Source organism: Nerophis ophidion, linkage group LG08 (assembly GCF_033978795.1).
Source record: "Nerophis ophidion isolate RoL-2023_Sa linkage group LG08, RoL_Noph_v1.0, whole genome shotgun sequence".
Classification (NCBI taxonomy): Eukaryota; Metazoa; Chordata; class Actinopteri; order Syngnathiformes; family Syngnathidae; genus Nerophis; species Nerophis ophidion.
In genome coordinates, this window is record NC_084618.1 from 15,010,972 (window position 1) to 15,031,703 (window position 20,732).

Below are 20,732 nucleotides of genomic sequence, written 5' to 3' on the forward strand. Positions count from 1 at the left end.
ACACTTTATAACCAATGGGACACAACACACTTTATAACTAATGGGATATAACACACTTTATAACTAATGGTAGAAAATGAATGGATGGATGGATGGATGGGATACAACACACTTTAAACTAATAGGATACAACACACTTTATAACTAATGAAATACAACACATTTTATATCTAATGGGATAAAACATACTTTATAACTAATGGTAGAAAATTGATGGGATACAACACACTTTGTAACTAATGGAATACAACACACTTTATAACTAATGGGATACAACACACTCTATAACTGAGATACAACACACTATTATAACTAATAGGATACAAGACAATTTATAACAAATGGGACACAACACACTTTATAACTAATGGTAGAAAATGGATGGATGGGATACAAGACACTTTGTAACTAATGGGATACAACACACTTTAAACTAATAGGATACAACACACTTTATAACTAATGAAATACAACACATTTTATATCTAATGGGATAAAACATACTTTATAACTAATGGTAGAAAATTGATGGGATACAACACACTTTGTAACTAATGGAATACAACACACTTTATAACTAATGGGATACAACACACTCTATAACTGAGATACAACACACTATTATAACTAATAGGATACAAGACAATTTATAACAAATGGGACACAACACACTTTATAACTAATGGTAGAAAATGGATGGATGGGATACAAGACACTTTGTCACTAATGGGATACAACACACTTTAAACTAATAGGATACAACACACTTTATAACTAATGGAATACAACACACTTTATAACTAATGGGACACAACACACTTTGTAACTAATGGAATACAACACACTTTATAACTAATGGGATACAACACACTCTATAACTGCGATACAACACACTATTATCACTAATAGGATACAACACACTTTATAACTAATGGGATGCGCCACACTTTTTTGGCAATATAGCGTGTGTGTGTGTGTGTGTGTGTGTGTGTGTGTGTACAGTATAATATGTATATGTATACTTTTTAAAATATAGTGAATGTGTGTGTGCGTATGTAAAGTATAATATGTACATGCATCTGTATATATATATACACACATATATATCCATCCATCCATCCATTTTCTACCGCTTATTCCCTTTTGGGGTCGTGGGGGGCGCTGGTCCCTATCTCAGCTACAATTGGGCGTAAGGCGGGGTACACCCTGGACAAGTCGACACACACATATACATATACACACACACACACACATACATACATACATACATACATACATACATACATACATACATACATACATACATACATACATACATACATATATATATATATATATATTCCGTCCTTCGTGTCTGTGACGTAAACAAGTTGACAGATAGTTAACATAAAGATCTCAAGGAAAGGGAAGAAAGAGTCCAGGTCTTTTATCTTTAAGAATCTTTAGTGGTTCTCACAGAGAATACATTTTCCCTTTCTTCTTGTCTAATTGGTCATTTCTTTCTTTGTTTTCTCTTTTCCTTGTTTCTCTCCCTTGCAGCACCAACTCTTTCGGGACGCTACAATACACAGCCCTCGGCTACCTGCTCCCCTCTTTCACCTCATCCCCGATTACATCACATCAAATATTCCACTTTGGAAAATAATTTTGGTGGAAGATTCTGCATATTTTGTATGTTTGCCATTTAAAAACATAGTCTTGTTTGACAAAAAAGGGCGGAAAACAAACAAACAAAAAAAACAACATTGGAAGAATTAGTGAGGAGAAGATAATATACATGATGTAGTGAGGAGGAGAAAATATACATGATGTAGTGAGGAGGAGGAGATAATATACATGATGTAGCGAGGAGGAGAAAATATACATGATGTAGTGAGGAGGAGGAGATAATATACATGATGTAGTGAGGAGGAGATAATATACATGATGTAGTGAGGAGGAGATAATATACATGATGTAGTGAGGAGGAGATCATATACATGATGTAGTGAGGAGGAGATCATATACATGATGTAGTGAGGAGGAGATAATATACATGATGTAGTGAGGAAGAGATAATATACATGATGTAGTGAGGAGGACATAATATACATGATGTAGTGAGGAGGACATAATATACATGATGTAGTGAGGAGGAGATAATATACATGATGTAGTGAGGAGGAGATAATATACATGATGTAGTGAGGGGGAGATAATATACATGATGTAGTGAGGGGGAGATAATATACATGATGTAGTGAGGAGGAGATAATATACATGATGTAGTGAGGGGGACATAATATACATGATGTAGTGAGGGGGAGATAATATACATGATGTAGTGAGGAGGAGATCATATACATGATGTAGTGAGGAGGAGATCATATACATGATGTAGTGAGGAGGAGATCATATACATGATGTAGTGAGGAGGAGATCATATACATGATGTAGTGAGGAGGAGATCATATACATGATGTAGTGAGGAGGAGATCATATTCATGATGTAGTGAGGAGGAGATCATATACATGATGTAGTGAGGAGGAGATAATATACATGATGTAGTGAGGAGGAGATAATATACATGATGTAGTGAGGAGGAGATAATATACATGATGTAGTGAGGAGGAGATAATATACATGATGTAGTGAGGAGGAGATAATATACATGATGTAGTGAGGAGGAGATAATATACATGATGTAGTGAGGAGGAGATAATATACATGATGTAGTGAGGAGGAGATAATATACATGATGTAGTGAGGAGGAGATAATATACATGATGTAGTGAGGAGATAATATACATGATGTAGTGAGGAGGAGATAATATACATGATGTAGTGAGGAGGAGGAGATAATATACATGATATAGTGAGGAGCTAGCCAGCTAAGAAGCTACATGCTAATTAGCAACAAGCTAAAAGAGGAGAACAAGCTACGGCCAGACACACAATATTATTTCTACATTCACACGCGTCTTCATGTTCCTCATAAAACAGACACGGGACTTACAGACAATGTTTCCAAGGCTCTTTGTGGGTAGAAACAGCAAAGTTGGAACGCTGAAACACGTGAATGTGTCTCTTGTGTAAAGATGTGAGACTCTGACTGCCGCGCCGGGACTACCGGAAACTGGAGGAGGGAGTAACTTGCCTTCAAAATAAAGGTCCTTTCTCAATACCTGATAATGTTACGTCACAATATATATATTTATTTATATATATATTAAGGGGTGGGGGGGAATCGATTCGTTGTGCTATTCAGAATCGATTCTCATTTAAAAAAAAAAAAAAATATATATATATATATATATATATATATATATATATATATATATATATATATATATTATTATTATTTTTTTTTTTTTTTGTTCAAGCTGAAACACTAACATTGTTCACCAATACAACTTCAGTTAGCAACCTCAGTTAGCAAACGTTATCCCGTTGACGTGTTTGCTAGCATGACTACACCTAAACGTGTTGAGGTGTCCGCTAGCGCGTACACGTGTTGAGGTGTCCGCTAGCGCGTACACGTGTTGAGGTGTCCGCTAGCGCGTACACGTGTTGAGGTGTCCGCTAGCGCGTACACGTGTTGAGGTGTCCGCTAGCGCGTACACGTGTTGAGGTGTCCGCTAGCGCGTACACGTGTTGAGGTGTCCGCTAGCGCGTACACGTGTTGAGGTGTCCGCTAGCGCGTACACGTGTTGAGGTGTCCGCTAGCGCGTACACGTGTTGAGGTGTCCGCTAGCGCGTACACGTGTTGAGGTGTCCGCTAGCACGTACACGTGTTGAGGTGTCCGCTAGCGCGTACACGTGTTGAGGTGTCCGCTAGCGCGTACACGTGTTGAGGTGTCCGCTAGCACGTACACGTGTTGAGGTGTCCGCTAGCGCGTACACGTGTTGAGGTGTCCGCTAGCGCGTACACGTGTTGAGGTGTCCGCTAGCGCGTACACGTGTTGAGGTGTCCGCTAGCGCGAACACGTGTTGAGGTGTCTGCTAGTACGTACACGTGTTGAGGTGTCCGCTAGCGCGTACACGTGTTGAGTGTCCGCTAGCGCGTACACGTGTTGAGGTGTCCGCTAGCGCGTACACGTGTTGAGGTGTCTGCTAGCGCGTACACGTGTTGAGGTGTCTGCTAGCACGTACACGTGTTGAGGTGTCCGCTAGCGCGTACACGTGTTGAGTGTCCGCTAGCGCGTACACGTGTTGAGGTGTCCGCTAGCGCGTACACGTGTTGAGTGTCCGCTAGCGCGTACACGTGTTGAGGTGTCCGCTAGCGCGTACACGTGTTGAGGTGTCCGCTAGCGCGTACACGTGTTGAGGTGTCCGCTAGCACGAACACGTGTTGAGGTGTCCGCTAGCACGAACATGTGTTGAGGTGTCCGCTAGTACGTACACGTGTTGAGGTGTCCGCTAGCGCGTACACGTGTTGAGGTGTCCGCTAGCGCGTACACGTGTTGAGTGTCCGCTAGCGCGTACACGTGTTGAGGTGTCCGCTAGCGCGTACACGTGTTGAGGTGTCTGCTAGCACGAAGAGGACATGGCGTCCGCACCTTTAAACCCGGCAGCTGGACTCATTCTGGCTTTATGACCCAGGTGGTCTGGGAAGAATCTAGAAGATGCTACGTGTTAAGACACGCTAGCTTCCTGGCGGTGACAGCTTCCTACCTTTCGTCCCAAATACCTGAATATCACTTTTTCTTTTCTCCAGTTTGTCCCATGACAATATTAGCACGCTTGTTTTTGGGCTAATTTTGCAGGTGTACAACTTAGCCTGAACTATTTTCTTACTTGACAAATGCTATTTGTTAGCATGCTAATATTAGTACGCTAACTTTTTGGGCAAATTTTGCAGGTATACACCTTAGCGTCAGGTATTTTTTCACTTGACAAATGCTACTTGTTAGCATGCTAACGTTAGTATGCTAATTTTGCAGGTATAAACTTCAGCGTCAGGTATTTTGTTACTTGACAAATGCTACTTGTTAGCATGCTATTATTAGTACGTTAATTTTTTGGGCAAATTTTTGGGGCAAATTTTTCAGGTATACACCTTAGCGTCAGGTATTTTTTTACTTGACAAATGCTTTTTGTTAGCATGCTAATGTTAGTATGCTAGATTTTTTTCAAGCTAATTTTGCAGGTATACACCTTAACGTCAAGTATTTTGTTAAATGACGAATGCTACTTGTTAGCATGCTAATATTAGTATGCTAATTTTTTGGGCTAATTTTGCAGGTATAAACTTCCGCATCAGGTATTTTGTCACTTGACAAATGCTACTTGTTAGCATGCTATTATTAGTACGCTAATTTTTTGGGCAAATTTTTCAGGTATACACTTTAGCGTCAGGTATTTTGTTACTTGACAAATGTTTTTTGTTAGCATCCTAATGTTAGTATGCTAGACTTTTTTTTAGCTAATTTTGCAGGTATACACCTTAGCGTCAAGTATTTTGTTAATTGACAAATGCTACTTGTTAGCATGCTAACGCTATTATGCTTTATTTTTTGGGCTAATTTTGGAAGTATACACCTTAGCGTCACGTATTTTATTACTTGACAAATGCTACTTGTTAGCATGCTCGATTTTTGGGGCTGATTTTGCCGGTATACACCTTAGCGTCAGATATTTTGTTACTTGACAAATGCTTCTTGTTAGCATGCTAATGTTAGTATGCTAGATTTTTTTTTAGCTAATTTTGCAGGTATACACCTTAGCGTCAGGTATTTTTTTACTTGACAAATGCTACTTGTTAGCATGCTAACGCTATTATGCTCGATTTTTTGGGCTAATTTTGCAGGTATACACCTTAGCACCTTAGCGTCAAGTATTTTGTTACTTGACAAATGCTACTTGTCAGCATGCTAGAGCTATTATGCTCGATTTTTTTGGGCTAATTTTGCAGGTATACACCTTATCGTCAAGTATTTTGTTACTTGACAAATGCAATTGTTAGCATGCAAAAGCTCTTATGCTCGATTTTTTTCGGGCTAATTTTGCAGGTATACACCTTTGCGTCAAGTATTTTCTTACTTGACAAATGTTACTTGTTAGCATGCTAATGCTAGTATGCTTGATTCTTTTAGCTAATTTTGCAGGTATACACCTCGACATGAAGTATTTTGTTACTTGAAAAATGCTAGTTGTTAGCATGCTAACGTAAGTATGCTAGATTTTTTTAGGTAATTTTGAAGGTCATATTTTGGTACTTGATAACTACATTTTTTATTTTTATATAATTTGGTCGTTTTAGTTAAATTAGCAGGTATACACCACAGTGTCGTATATTGTACTATTTCATCGATGCTAACTGTACGCATGCTATCATAAACATGTTAGCATAGTACTGTTAGGATTTTTTTTTTTTTTTTGGTTCATTTTGCAAATTTTGGGGCGACTTGACTCTATTAAGCCAGCGTGCTAACTGTTAGCATTTCAGTTTGCCTTTGGCTCTTCAGCATTGGCACACAATGTCTGCTGAAATGGCATTTCCTATTTCTTTGAAAAACAACCTTTGTATTGCGCTGCTTCTGAAGGTAAGAAGAAGCCCCCAGATGGAGGCTGACCAGAAGGTCAGAAGAAGGTCAGACTCACCTGAGACGCCGCAGCTGGACTCGCGACTGTGTTCCTGCGAGGATGCGATGGCGGACACTTTGTAGATAACATGCTGCTGGGCTTCTTCCAGGCTCCAGTGGCTGCTGGACGACATGTTCTTCACCTTCTTCAGCGGCTCGATGAAATATTGTTCTTCTTCCGTCGTGATGACGCCGTGCTTGTGGGGAAACACACATGGTCAATACTAGCTGAGAAACATTGTACACACACACACATATTATATATATATGTACACACATATATATGTATATATACATATATACATACATATATGTGTACATATATACATATACATATATACATACATATATATATATAAATATATACATATATACATACATATATGTGTACATATATATATGTATACATACATGTACATATATACATATACATATAAACATACATATATATATAAATATATACATATATATACATACATATATATATGTATACATACATGTACATATATACATATAAACATACATATATATATATATATAAATATATACATACATATATATATACATGTATATATATATATATATATGTATGTATATATATATATATATATATATTTATATATATATATATATATATATATATACACACACATACATAAATATATATATATATATATGTATGTATACATATATATATACATGTATATATATACACATGTATATATATATATGTATGTATATCTATATGTATATATATATATATATATATATATATATATATATATACACACACACATACATAAATATATATATATATATATATATATATATATATATAGATAAAAATCTATATATATATACAAAAAAAGGGTATTTCTGTCTGTACATTTTTTTTCCTTTTACAGAGGGTTTTTTGTAGAGAATAAATGATGAAAAAAAAACCTTAATTGAGCGGTTTAAAAGAGGAGAAAACAGGAAAAAAATGAACATTTAATTTTGAAAGATAGTTTGTCTTCAATTTCGACTCTTTAAAATTCAGAATTCAACCGAAAAAAAGAAGAGAAAAACTAGCTAATTTGAATCTTTTTGAGAAAAAAATTTAAAATAATTTATGGAACATCATTAGTAATTTTTTCATTAAAAATGTGTGCATTAAAACTTTGTTAAAAACAGTCTCTGTTAGTGGGACCGCTAGGAAGTGACTTCCACACCCCCCCCCCCCCCCCCCCCCACACACACACACACACACACACAAAAATTGCTTAGCATTTAGCGACAGAAGCTAATACTTCTTCAAACAACGGCAGCTGCAAACTGGCATTGCTAACAGTGTTAGCATGCCTCATTTTCAACTAATAGCTCCTTATTTGGGCGTCGCCTCCCAGCTTCCTGACCAAGAGACGCTAATGGCTGGGAAAAAGTAATCTATTACTGTAGCAGCCGTCAAATGGGCGATTAGAGCGATGCTAACATCCAAACAACAACGGACCACCTACATGTGTCCCTCGCATATTTCACCCGGCGTTACAGCGCATGCAGAGCATCACTTGTGTGACCATATTTGGTGCTGCAGGAAACTTTCCCTTTTTTGCTTCTAATATGCAAACTACTTCAGGCAGTGTTAGCTATTTCAGGCCCGCACATCGCTTTTTAATGGTTAGCACTTTCATTTTAGCATGCAAAGTAGCGTCAAATATGCTACTTTTTAGCATGCTAACATTAGTATGCCAGCTTTTTTGGTAAATTTAGCAGGTATACAGCTCGGCATCAAATATTGTTTTTCTTGACATATGCTACCTGTTAGCATGCTAGCTTTTTTTGGTAAATTTTGCAGTTATACAGCTCAGCGTCAAATATTTTGTTACATGACGAATGCTACTTGTTAGCGTGCTAACGTTAGTATGCTAGCAATGTTGTTAAATTTTGAAGGTATACAGCTCAGCGTCAAATATTTTGTTACATGACATATGTTACCTGTTAGCATGCTAGCTTTTTTTGGTAAATTTTGCAGGTATACCGCTCAGGGTCAAATATTTTGTTACATGACGAATGCTACTTGTTAGCATGCTAACGTTAGTATACTACCATTTTTGTTAAATTTTGCAGGTATTCAGCGCAGCATCAAATATTTTGTTAGATGACGAATGCTACTTTTTAGCATGCTAACGTTAGTATACTAGCATTTTTGTTAAATTTTGCAGGTATTCAGCGCAGCGTCAAATATTTTGTTACATGACATATGTTACCTGTTAGCATGCTAGCTTTTTTTGGTAATTTTTTCAGTTATACAGCTCAGCGTCAAATATTTTGTTACATGACGAATGCTACTTTTTAGCATGCTAACGTTAGTATGTTACCATTTTTGTTAAATTTTGCAGGTATTCAGCGCAGCGTCAAATATTTTGTTACATGTAAAATGCTACCTGTTAGCATGTTAGCTTTTTTGGTAAATTTTGCATGTATACACCTCAGCATCAAATATTTTGTTACATGACGAATGCTAATTTTTAGCATGCTAACGTTCGTATGCTGGCTTTTTTGGCAAATTTTGCAGGTATACAGCTCAGCATCAAATATTTTGTTACATGACGAATGCTACTTTTTAACATGCTAACGTTACATGACGAATGCTACTTTTTAACATGCTAACGTTAGTATACTGGCATTTTTGTTAAATTTTGCAGGTATTCAGCGCAGCGTCAAATATTTTGTTACATGATATATGGTACCTGTTAGCATACTAGCTTTTTTGGTCAATTTTGCAGGTATACAGCTCAGCGTCAAATATTTTGTTACATGACAAATGCTACCTGTTAGCATGCTAGCTTTTTGGGTAAATTTTGCAGGTATACAGCTCAGCGGCAAATATTTTGTTGCATGACCAATGCTACTTGTTAGCATGCTAGAATTAGTATGCTAGTTTTTTGGGTAAATTTTGCAGGTATACACCTCAGCATCAATATTTTGTAACATGACGAATGCTACTTTTTAGCATGCTAACGTTAGTATGCTAGCATTTTTGTTAAATTTTGCAGGTATTCAGCGCAGCGTCAAATATTTTGTTACATAATATATGTTACCTGTTAGCATGCTAGCTTTTTTGGGTAAATTTTGCAGGTGTACAGCTCAGCGTCAAATATTTTGTTACATGACGAATGCTGGTTTTTAGCATGCTAACGTTAGTATGCTAGCATTTTTGTTAAATTTTACAGGTATACAGCTCAGCATCAAATATTTTGTTACATGACATATGTTACCTGTCAGCATGCTAGCTTTTTTGGGTAAATTTTGCAGATATACAGCTCAGCGTCAAATATTTTGTTACATGACAAAACTACCTGTTAGCATGCTAGCTTTTTTGGTAAATTTTGCAGGTATACAGCTCAGCGTCAAATATTTTATTGCATGACGAACGCTACTTGTTAGCATGTTAATGTGAGTATGCTAACTTTTCTTAGCTAATTTTGCAGGTATACAGCTCAGCATCAAGTATTACGTTACTTGGTATCGGTCGTCAAACAACAAATATTTGACGATGCTGTGTGTAACTGCAAACTCAGCAAAAAAAAACTAGTATGCTAACATTAGCATGCTAACACGTATCAGTCTTCAAACACATATTTGACGCTGACGGGGACCGCATCCCGCCGAGGCTCGGACGGCGCCCGCCCGGCGCTCTGGCGTGGACTCACCAAGCCGTTGCAGTTGCTGAGTGCCACCCGGCTGGTGCGGCGCCGGTCCCGCAGGAAGCCCGTGTAGTGGCAGTTGTCCATGGTGTCGTGGCGCCACTCCAGCCCTCGCCGGCCCCAGTACTCCACCGTGAAGTGCTTGGAGACCAGGTGGGGGGTGAGGCTCAGGTTCAGGTGGAAGTGCTTGCCGTAGGCGCTCAGTTGGTAGAAGAGCCGGGACTCCGGGGCCTCGGGCGTCTCCGGGCCCGGGGCGGGGGCGGGTGCGGGGGCGGAAGGGTCCGCCAGGCCGCGCCGCCGTCTGCCGGGCCGGTGGTGCTTGACGGTGTAGCTCAGGAACTCTCCGTTCTGGTCCACCCGGACCGGCACGGTCAGCTGGTAGTGCTGCAGGTAGGACAGGAACTCCTCTGTGGAGGCAGACCACAGCCTTTGACAGGGCTAGCATTTAAGACAGCTAGCAATTAGAGCGCTAGCTTTCAACCGGTGATTAACAACGAGTTTCCAGCCAGCCATCGACGCACAAGTCGCCACATAGCGATTAGCGCACACGTTTCCAGGTCGCTATTAGCATGCAAGTTTCCACCTAGCAATCAGCACACAAGTTCTCATCTAGCGATTAGCGCACACGTTTCCAGCTCGCCGTTAACATGCAAGCCATCAGCGCACAAGTTGCCATGTAGTGATTAGGGCCCTGGTTGTCAGCTGGTGATTAACGCGCCGATGTCCAGCTAGCGACTGACCTGTGATTTTCCACCTCGTGGTCAGTGCACAAGTTGCCATCTAGCGATTAGCGCACAACTTTCCAATTCGCCATTAACATGCAAGTTTCCACTTAGCAATCAGCACGCAAGTTGCCATTTAGCGATTAGCGCATACGTTTCCAGGTCGCCGTTAACATGCAAATTTCCACTTAGCAATCAGCACACAAGTTGCCATCTAGCGATTAGCGCACACATTTCTGGCTCAATGTTAACGTGCAAGGTGACGTCTAGCGATTAGCGCATACGTTTCCAGCTCGCTATTAACCTGCAAGTTTCGACCTAGCAATCAGCACACAAGTTGCCATCTACCGATTAGCACACAAGTTTCCAGCTTTCCATTAACATGCAAGTCTCCACATAGCAATCAGCACACAAGTTGCCATCTAGCGATTAGCGCACACATTTCTGGCTCAGTGTTAACATGCAAGGTGACGTCTAGCGATTAGCGCATACGTTTCCAGCTCGCTATTAACATGCAAGTTTTGACCTAGCAATCAGCACACAAGTTGCCATCTACCGATTAGCACACAAGTTTCCAGCTTTCCATTAACATGCAAGTCTCCACATAGCAATCAGCACACAAGTTGCCATCTAGCGATTATCACACATGTTTCCGGCTGGCCATTAACATGCAAGTCTCAACCTCGCAATCAGCACACAAGTTGCCATCTAGCAATTAACGCACAAGTTGCCAACCAACTGCTAGCGTGCTAGTTGTCAGCTAGTGACTAGCATTCTAGTTGTCAGCTAGCAACTAACACACTAGTTTCCGGCCATCGATTAGCGTGCTAGTTGTCATCTAGTGACTAATGTTGTAGTTTTCAGCTAGCAATTAACGCACTAGTTGCTGGTTAGCGATTAGCGTGCTAGTTGTCAGCTAGTGTCTACCGTTCTAGTTGTCAGATAGCAATTAACGCAGTAGTTGCTGGCTAGCGATTGGCGTGTCAGCTAGTGACTAGCATTCTGGTTGTCAGCTAGCAATTAACGCACTAGTTGCCGGCTACCGATTAGCGTGTCAGCTAGTGACTAACGTTCTAGTTTTCAGCTAGCAATTAACGCACTAGTTGCTGGCTAGCGATTAGCGTGCAATTCGTCAGCTAGTGACTAGCGTTCTGGTTGTCAGCCAGCAATTAACGCACTAGTTGCCGGCCAGCGATTAGCGTGCTAATTGTCAGCTAGCAATTAACGCACTAGTTGCCGGCTACCAATTAGCGTGTTAGTTGATGACTAACGTTCTAGTTTTCAGCTAGCAATAAACACACTAGTTGCTGGCTAGCGATTAGCGTGCAAGTTTTCAGCTAGTGACTATCATTCTAGTTGTCAGCTAGCAATTAACGCACTAGTTGCTGGCTAGCGATTAGCGTGCAAGTTTTCAGCTAGTGACTATCATTCTAGTTGTCAGCTAGCAATTAACGCACCAGTTGCCGGCTACCGATTAGCGTGTTAGCTGGTGACTAACGTTCCAGTTTTCAGCTAGCAATTAACACACTAGTTGCTGGCTAGCGATTAGCGTGTCAGTTAGTGACTAGCGTTCTGGTTGTCATCTAGCAATTAACGCACTAGTTGCTGGCTAGCGATTAGCGTGTCAGCTAGTGACTAGCGTTCTGGTTGTCAGCTAGCAATTAACGCACTAGTTGCTGGCTAGCGATTAGCGTGTCAGCTAGTGACTAGCGTTCTGGTTGTCAGCTAGCAATTAACGCACTAGTTGCCGGCTACCGATTAGCGTGTCAGCTAGTGACTAGCGTTCTAGTTTTCAGCTAGCAATTAACGCACTATTTGCTGGCTAGCAATTAGCGTGTCAGTTAGTGACTAGCGTTCTGGTTGTCATCTAGCAATTAACGCACTAGTTGCTGGCTAGCGATTAGCGTGTCAGCTAGTAACTAGCGTTCTGGTTGTCAGCTAGCAATTAACGCACTAGTTGCTAGCTAGCGATTAGCGTGTCAGCTAGTGACTAGCGTTCTGGTTGTCAGTGAGCAATTAACGCACTAGTTGCTTGCTAGCGATTAGCGTGCTAGGTTTCAGCTAGTGACTAGCATTATAGTTGTCAGCCAGCAATTAACGCACTAGTTGCCGGCTACCGATTAGCGTGTCAGCTAGTGACTAACGTTCCAGTTTTCAGCTAGCAATTAACGCACTAGTTGCTGGCTAACGATTAGCGTGCAAGTTGTCAGCTAGTGACTAGCATTCTAGTTGTTAGCTAGCCACTAACACACTGATTGCCGGCTAGCGATTAGCGTGTCAGCTAGTGACTAGCGTTCTGGTTGTCAGCTAGAAATTAACGCACTAGTTGCTGGCTAGCGATTGGCGTGTCAGTTAGTGACTAGCGTTCTGGTTGTCAGCTACCAATTAACGCACTAGTTGCCGGCTACCAATTAGCGTGTCAGCTAGTGACTAGCGTTCTAGTTTTCAGCTAGCAATTAACACACTAGTTGCTGGCTAGCGATTAGCGTGCAAGTTTTCAGCTAGTGACTATCATTCTAGTTGTCAGCTAGCAATTAACGCACTAGTTGCTGGCTAGCGATTAGCGTGTCAGCTAGTGACTAGCATTCTAGTTTTTAGCTAGCAATTAACGCACTAGTTGTCGGCTAGCGATTAGCTTGCTAGTTGTCAGCTAGCGATTGAAGGTGAGGTCCTACCTTGGGAGTGGCGTGAGAGTGGGTCTAGGTTCTGGAAGTGGAAGTGGGAGGCGGCCATGACCACCAGGCTCAAAGTCCAAGTCAGCGTCCTCCACAACATTTCCATCATTCTTGGCAGAGATGGGACATGGGGCGGGGCGTTGGGGGCGGGGCCGTGGGACGAAAAGAGGAGGAGGGGGAGGGGCTAAAGCGGGCTCACAAGCGTGTTCTCAGTCCGAGGACAAGCCATAAGGGTTCCATGGTTTGTGCACAGGTTCTAGTCCCAGTGCCGAGTCCAGGTCCGCTCGCCCAAAACAACACGGCCGTCCATCAGGCTGCTCGGGGCCACGCCCACAGGATCTAGACCGGAACCTCGCCTCGGACCGTCCAGCCGCAGTCCTGCCAAGAAGACCCCGGCACGAGTTAAAGGCTGATACAAGTCCTCCTTCACCTCCAAACTGTGCTCTCAAAATATGACCAGTACCTTCGGGGGGGGCGTGAAAACATTTTTATGTCACTTAGGGGAGCGTGAGGTGTTGGGGAATTTAGTGTTGGTAGAGAACTATCTTGACATATACTGATAAAATATAACCATTAACTTTCGGGGGGGGGGGGGGGGGGGCGTGAAAAAATATTACGTCACTTGGGGGGGCGTGAGATGTTGGGGAATTGAGTGTTAGTAAAGAAGTATCTTGACAAAGATAACATATGACCAGTACCTTCAGGGGGGGCGTGAAAACATTTTTACGTCACTTAGGGAGGGCGTGAGTCGTTGGGGAATTTAGTGTTGGTAGAGAACTATCTTGACACATACTGATAAAATATAACCATCAACTTCAGGGGGGGCGTGAAAAAATATTACGTCACTTGGGGGAGCGTGAGATGTTGGGGAATTGAGTTTTAGTAAAGAACTATCTTGACAAAGATAAAATATGACCAGTACCTTCAGGGGGGGGCGTGAATTTTTTTTTACGTCACTTAGGGGGGGCGTGAGGTGTTGGGGAATTTTGTGTTGGTAGAGAACTATCTTGACACATATAGATAAAATATAACCTTTAACTTTCGGGGGGGGGCGTGAAAAAATATTACGTCACTTAGGGGGCGTGAGGGGTTGAGGAATTTAGTGTTAGTAAAGAACTATCTTGACAAATGCTGATAAAATATGACCATTTACTTCGGGGAAGGGGTGCGTGAAAAAATACTACGTCATTTAGGGGGGGTGTGAGTGGTTGAGGAATTTAGTGTTAGTAAAGAACTATCTTGACAAAGATAAAATATGACGATTAATTTCGGGGGGCGCGAAAACATATTAAATCACTTAGGGGGCATGAGAAATTGTGGAATTTAGTGTTAGTAAAGAACTAGCTTGACACAGATGAAATATGATGATTATTTCAGGGGGGGCGTGAAATCTTATTACCTGACTTAGGGGGGCGTGAGGTGTTGGGGAATTTAGTGTTGGTAAAGAACTATCTTGACACATACAGATAAAATATAACCATCAACTTCAGGGGGGGCGTGAAAAAAATACTACGTCAATTGGGGGGGCGTGAGATGTTTGGGAATTGAGTGTTAGTAAAGAACTATCTTGACAAAGATAAAATATGACGATTATTTCAGGGGGGCATGAAATCATATTACGTCACTTCGGGGGGCGTGAGGTGTTGGGGAATTTAGTGTTGGTAAAGAAGTATCTTGACATGGATAAAATATGACGATTATTTCAGGGGGGGCGTGAAAAAATATTACATGACTTAGGGGGGCGTGAGGTGTTGGGGAATTAAGTGTTGGTAAAGAACTATCTTGACACATGCTGATAAAATATAACCATCAACTTCAGGGGGGGCGTGAAAAAAAAATATTACGTCACTTGGGGGGCGTGAGATGTTGGGGAATTTAGTGTTAGTAAGGAACTAACTTGACAAATGCTGATAAAATATGACCATTTACTTCAGGGAGGGGGGGGCGTGAAAAAATACTACGTCATTTAGGGGGGACGTGAGGGGTTGAGGAATTTAGTGTTAGTAAAGAACTATCTTGACAAAGATAAAATATGACGATTAATTTCGGGGGGGGCGTGAAAACATTAAATCACTTAGGGGGGCGTGAGGTGTTGGGGAATTTAGTGCTGGTAGAGAACTATTTTGACACATACGGATAAAATAGGACCATTAACTTCAGGGGGGGCGTGAAAAAATGTTCCGTTACTAAGGTCGGGGGGTCGTGAGGTGTTAGGGAATTTTGTGCTGGTAAAGAACTATCTTGACACATACGGATAAAATATGACCATAAACTTCAGGGGGGCGTGAAAAAATATTACGTCACTTGAGGGGGCGTGAGATGTTGGAGAACGTGTGCGTGAGCATGTTTTGTGTTAGTAAATAACTATCTTCAACTATCTTGACACACGCAGAAAAAACTACTACATTAAAAAGCTAGCTTACTCGGGTTAGCAAACCTACAGTTAGCATTTGTCTTGTAAGAAAATATTTGACACTGCGGTGTACACCTACAAAATTAGCCAGTAAAGCTAGCATGCTAACAAGTAGCATTCATTATGTAACAAAATATTTAACTTTTACAGTTAAAATTTGCTAACAAATAGCATTCGTCAAGTAAGAAAATATTTGACACTGAGCTGTACACCAGCAAAATTAGCCAAAAAAGCTAGCCTACTCACGTTAGCACACCAATAGTTAGCATTTGTCTTGTAAGAAAATATTTGACGTTGAGGTGTACACAAGTTAAATTACCCAGTAAAGCTAGCATGCTAACAAGTAGCATTCATTCCTGAACAAAATATTTGACTTTTATCGTTAAAATTTGCTAACAAATAGCATACGTCAAGTAAGAAAATATTTGACACTGCGCAAAACGCAACAAAATATTTGACGCCGAGGTGTACACCTGCAAAATTTGCCAGTAAATCTAGCATGCTAACAAGTAGCATCTGTTACGTAACAAAATATTTGATTTTGTTGTGCAGACAGTTACAATTTGCTAACGAGTAGCATTCATCACGTAAGAAGATATTTGATGCTGAGCTGTATAACTGTAAAATTTGCACAATTTGCAAAATTTGCCAGTAAAGCTAGCATGCTAACAAGTAGCATTTGTTACGTAACAAAATATTTTATTTTGATGTGCAGACAGTTACAATTTGCTAACGAGTAGCATTCATCTCGTAAGAAGATATTTGATGCTGAGCTGTATAACTGTAAAATTTGCACAATTTGCATAATTAGCCAGTAAAGCTAGCATGCTAACAAGTAGCATTCATTATGTAACAGAATATTTGACTTTTACAGTTAAAATTTGTTAACAAGTAGCATTCGTCACGTAAGAAGATATTTGATGCTGAGCTGTATAACTGTGAAATTTGCACAATTTGCAAAATTTGCCAGTAAAGCTAGCATGCTAACAAGTAGCATTTGTTACGTAAGAAGATATTTGATGCTGAGCTGTATAACTGTAAAATTTGCACAATGTGCAAAATTAGCCAGTAAAGCTAGCATGCTAACAAGTAGCATTTGTTACGTAACAAAATATTTGATTTTGATAGACAGACAACATTCACACACTAGGGCCAATTTAGTGTTGATTTTTCTTTTTTTTTTAAAAAAGAAAAAAAAAGTTAATGCTGAGTTTCTTTTCAAAGTCATTTTCTAGTCCAGTTAAAAGAACTCATCGCTGGTTTACAAAGACCCGGTCCAAAAGCTCCGTTCGTTCGCCAACGTCCCATCCCTCGCGTCTTCGCACAGCTGTTTCTCATCACGACATCGCGATAGTCGAGACTCGGCGTGAAAACGTGGGAGCCCGCCAAAATAAGACAACGTTTTGGCTCTTTTTGTTGTTGTTGTTGTGGTTGTTGTTGTTGTTGTTGTTGAGCATGCGTCGGTGTGCCGAGCAGGTGTGCCTAATGAAGTGTCGGTCACCTGTGGAAGGAAGTGTGCGGTGTCCGGTCACGGTGTGCAGTGTCCGGTCACGGTGTGCGGTGTCCGGTGTGCGTGGGGCGGATATTTACCATGTTGGCGGGGAGCTGCGGTCCGAGGACTTGCAGAGTCGCTCCGCGAGTTCGTGCGGCGGACGTCAGGCTCTCGCTCATCTCCGGTCGTCCTTCCCCGCACACAAAAAAACAAAAACAAACCTAAAATCCCCGACTGATGATTGAATAAATGTGTTGTTGACAGGCGTGGATATTTGCGTCCGCCGTTGTAATCTTCTTACAAAGTGATGCGAGGACAAAAAGGTCCTGCTGGCCGCTGCGGTGCCGCATCTCATCCGCAGCCCTTTTTGCACCTTTTCTTTCAAGGGGAGGGCGTGACGTCACTGCAGATGTGCTCGCTTTAGAAAAAAAGAAAAAAGAAAAAAAAGCTCATCTATGCGCATGTGCTTGACTGAAATGACACCCGGATAAAAAGGAGTATTGTTATATTTGATAGCAGGATGAATGGTTACGTTGCAGGGAAGGACACGTGTTGGGTGACCAGGCACATTTTTGGGAAACTTTGCCCGCGTCTGTGAGACTTTCTGCCCGCAGACTTTGCGGACACGGCCGCTCTTTACGTGCGGAAGTTCCATCACTTTGTCAAAGGAGAGGCTTAACTTTGTGTGGGCGGCCGTGACACCCTGCGGGCGGCTGTGGAACTGCAGCGGGTTTTATTACCCAGCTTTTTTTTTTTTTTTTTACAAAAAAAGCCTTTTTTGTACTTCAAATATTTAAATTCATAAAAAATTGCGAGAGCAAAAGGTGTGTGGTTAAAATTCAGTGTAAGAACAAAATTAATTGAATAAAGACATGCACCTGGGGATAGGTTGATTGGCAACACTAAATGGTCCCTAGTGTGTGAATGTGAGTGTGAATGTTGTCTGTCTATCTGTGTTGGCCCTGCGATGAGGTGGCAACTTGTCCAGGGTGTACCCCGCCTTCCGCCCCATTGTAGCTGAGATAGGCGCCAGCGCCCGCCGCGACCCCAAAAGGGAATAAGCGGTAGAAAATGGATGGATGGATGGATGTTGGCCATGCGATGAGGGGGAGACTTGTCCAGGGTGTACCCCGCCTTCCGCCTGATTGTAGCTGAGATAGGCGCCAGCGCCCCCCGCGACCCCGAAAGGGAATAAGCGGTAGAAAATGGATGGATGTTGGCCCTGCGATGAGGTGGCGACTTGTCCAGGGTGTACCCCGCCTTCCGCCCGATTGTAGCTGAGATAGGCGCCAGCGCCCCCCGCGACCCCAAAAGGGAATAAGCGGTAGAAAACGGATGGATAAAGAAATGTTAAACATTTTAAAATAGAGGGTTTTAAAATACTGTATGTAAAAAAAGATATGCTGACAATTTATTAGAATTAAAAATACATATTTTATAATTACTGTATGTAAAAAAATGTTGTGTAAAATGATGCTGATAATTTAATAGAAAAAAACATTTGGGAGCAAAAATTGGTGGGTTGAAAAATTCTGTTTATTAAAATACAGTGTGTAAAAATAATAATAAAAATGAGAGTATAAATACTTGGCACCATATTAGAAGTACGCTCATTTCTCTGCTAACATTAGCATGCTAATATTTTACCTATTTTAGCAGTTTAACTAATTATGTGTATATCTTTTAACCTAAACATCTTGGATTTTGATACTTGTTGCCATATCAGAAGTATGCTAAAGTCTTGGTTGTCCTGCTAATTTTAGCATGCTTATGTATTATTTTCATATTTTAGCTAATGTTACTCATTTGAAGCTAAGAAATACGGATGTTGAGATAATAAATTATGCTAATGTATCTGTTATCATGCTAATATATTATTTTTATATTTTAGCTAATGTTACTCATTTGAAGCTAAGAAATATGGTTGATACTTGGCGAGATATTAAAATGATGCTAATTCATCTGTTATCATGCTAATAAAAATGAGAGTAGAAAAAAATCAGTGAGGAAATTTTATCAAATTTACTTTGTTAAAATACAGTATTTTAAAATTCAGTGTAATATAAATGACGTTGACGTTGAACAAAGAAATGGGCTAACAATGTCAAAATACAGAGTTTTTAAATCCATCCATCCATCCATTTACTACCGCTTATTCCCTTTGGGGTCGCGGTGCCTATCTCAGCTACAATCCGGCAAAAGGCGGTGTACACCCTGGACAAGTCGCCACCTCATCACAGGGCCAACACAGACAACATTCACACTCACATTCACACACTAGGGACCATTTAGTATTGCCAATCAACCTATCTCCAGGTGCATGTCCTTGGAAGTGGGAGGAGCCTATCCCCAGGTGCGTGTCTTTGGAGGTGGGAGGGGCCTATTCCCAGGTGCATGTCTTTGGAGGTGGAAGGAAGCCGGAGTAACCGGAGTAGAACCCACGCATTCACGGGGAGGACATGCAAACTCCACACAGAAAGATCCAGAGCCCGGGATTGAACCCAGGACTACTCAGGACCTTGGTATTGTGAGGCAGACGCACTAACCCCTCTCCCACCGTGAAGCCCCGGGTTTTAAAATACTGCATGTAAAAATATATGCTGACAATTTAATAGAATAAAAAAATTTAATTGTTAAAAAAAAATGTAAATACAAGGTTTAAAATGACTGTATGTAAAAATTTTGTGTAAAAAATATGCTCACAATTTATTAGAATAAAATATTTGGGAGAAAACAATGTGTGGGTTTAAAAATTATGTTTATTAAAATACAATGTGTAAAAATTGTGGATAAAAAAACCAGTATGGAAATTTTATGAAATTGACTTTGTTAAAATACAGCATTTTGAAATTCAGTGTAAAATAAATGACGCTGACAATTTAAATGGGGTTTTAAAATACTGTATGTAAAAAATATGCTGACCATTTAATAGAATAAAAAATGAAACTATTAAAACATTTTAAATACAGGGTTTAAAATTTAAGTGTGAGTACAAATTTTGTGTAAAAAAAATATATGCTGACAATGTAAAATAATAAAAAATTTGGGAGCAAAAATGTGTGGGTTTAAAAAATATCTTAATTGAAATACAGTGTGTAAAAATAGTATAAAATTTCAGCGTAAAAAAAAATACACTGACAATTTAATTGAATAAAACTTGTGAGCCCAAAAATGTTTCAC

The 20,732-nt window shown here is 40.5% G+C and overlaps 1 protein-coding gene across 3 annotated transcripts in view; it reads right to left on the reverse strand.

Annotated features, from left to right (window-relative positions):
- The window catches only part of adamts6 (ADAM metallopeptidase with thrombospondin type 1 motif, 6), a 108,194-nt gene extending 90,245 nt beyond the window's left edge, over positions 1 to 17,949 (reverse strand). For 2 of the 3 annotated variants that reach the window (XM_061907799.1, XM_061907797.1), the window contains exons 1-4: positions 17,651 to 17,949; positions 13,648 to 14,025; positions 10,257 to 10,657; positions 6,584 to 6,761 (exon numbers count right to left, since the gene is read on the reverse strand). In XM_061907799.1, coding sequence (XP_061763783.1) covers positions 6,584 to 6,761; positions 10,257 to 10,657; positions 13,648 to 13,756 — 688 coding nt within the window. In that variant the 5' untranslated portion in view covers positions 13,757 to 14,025; positions 17,651 to 17,949. Of the gene's footprint in view, positions 1 to 6,583; positions 6,762 to 10,256; positions 10,658 to 13,647; positions 14,026 to 17,561; positions 17,630 to 17,650 lie in introns of those variants that run through there. The other variant, XM_061907798.1, reaches the window with a different exon arrangement.
- Positions 17,950 to 20,732: the final 2,783 nt, after the last annotated feature.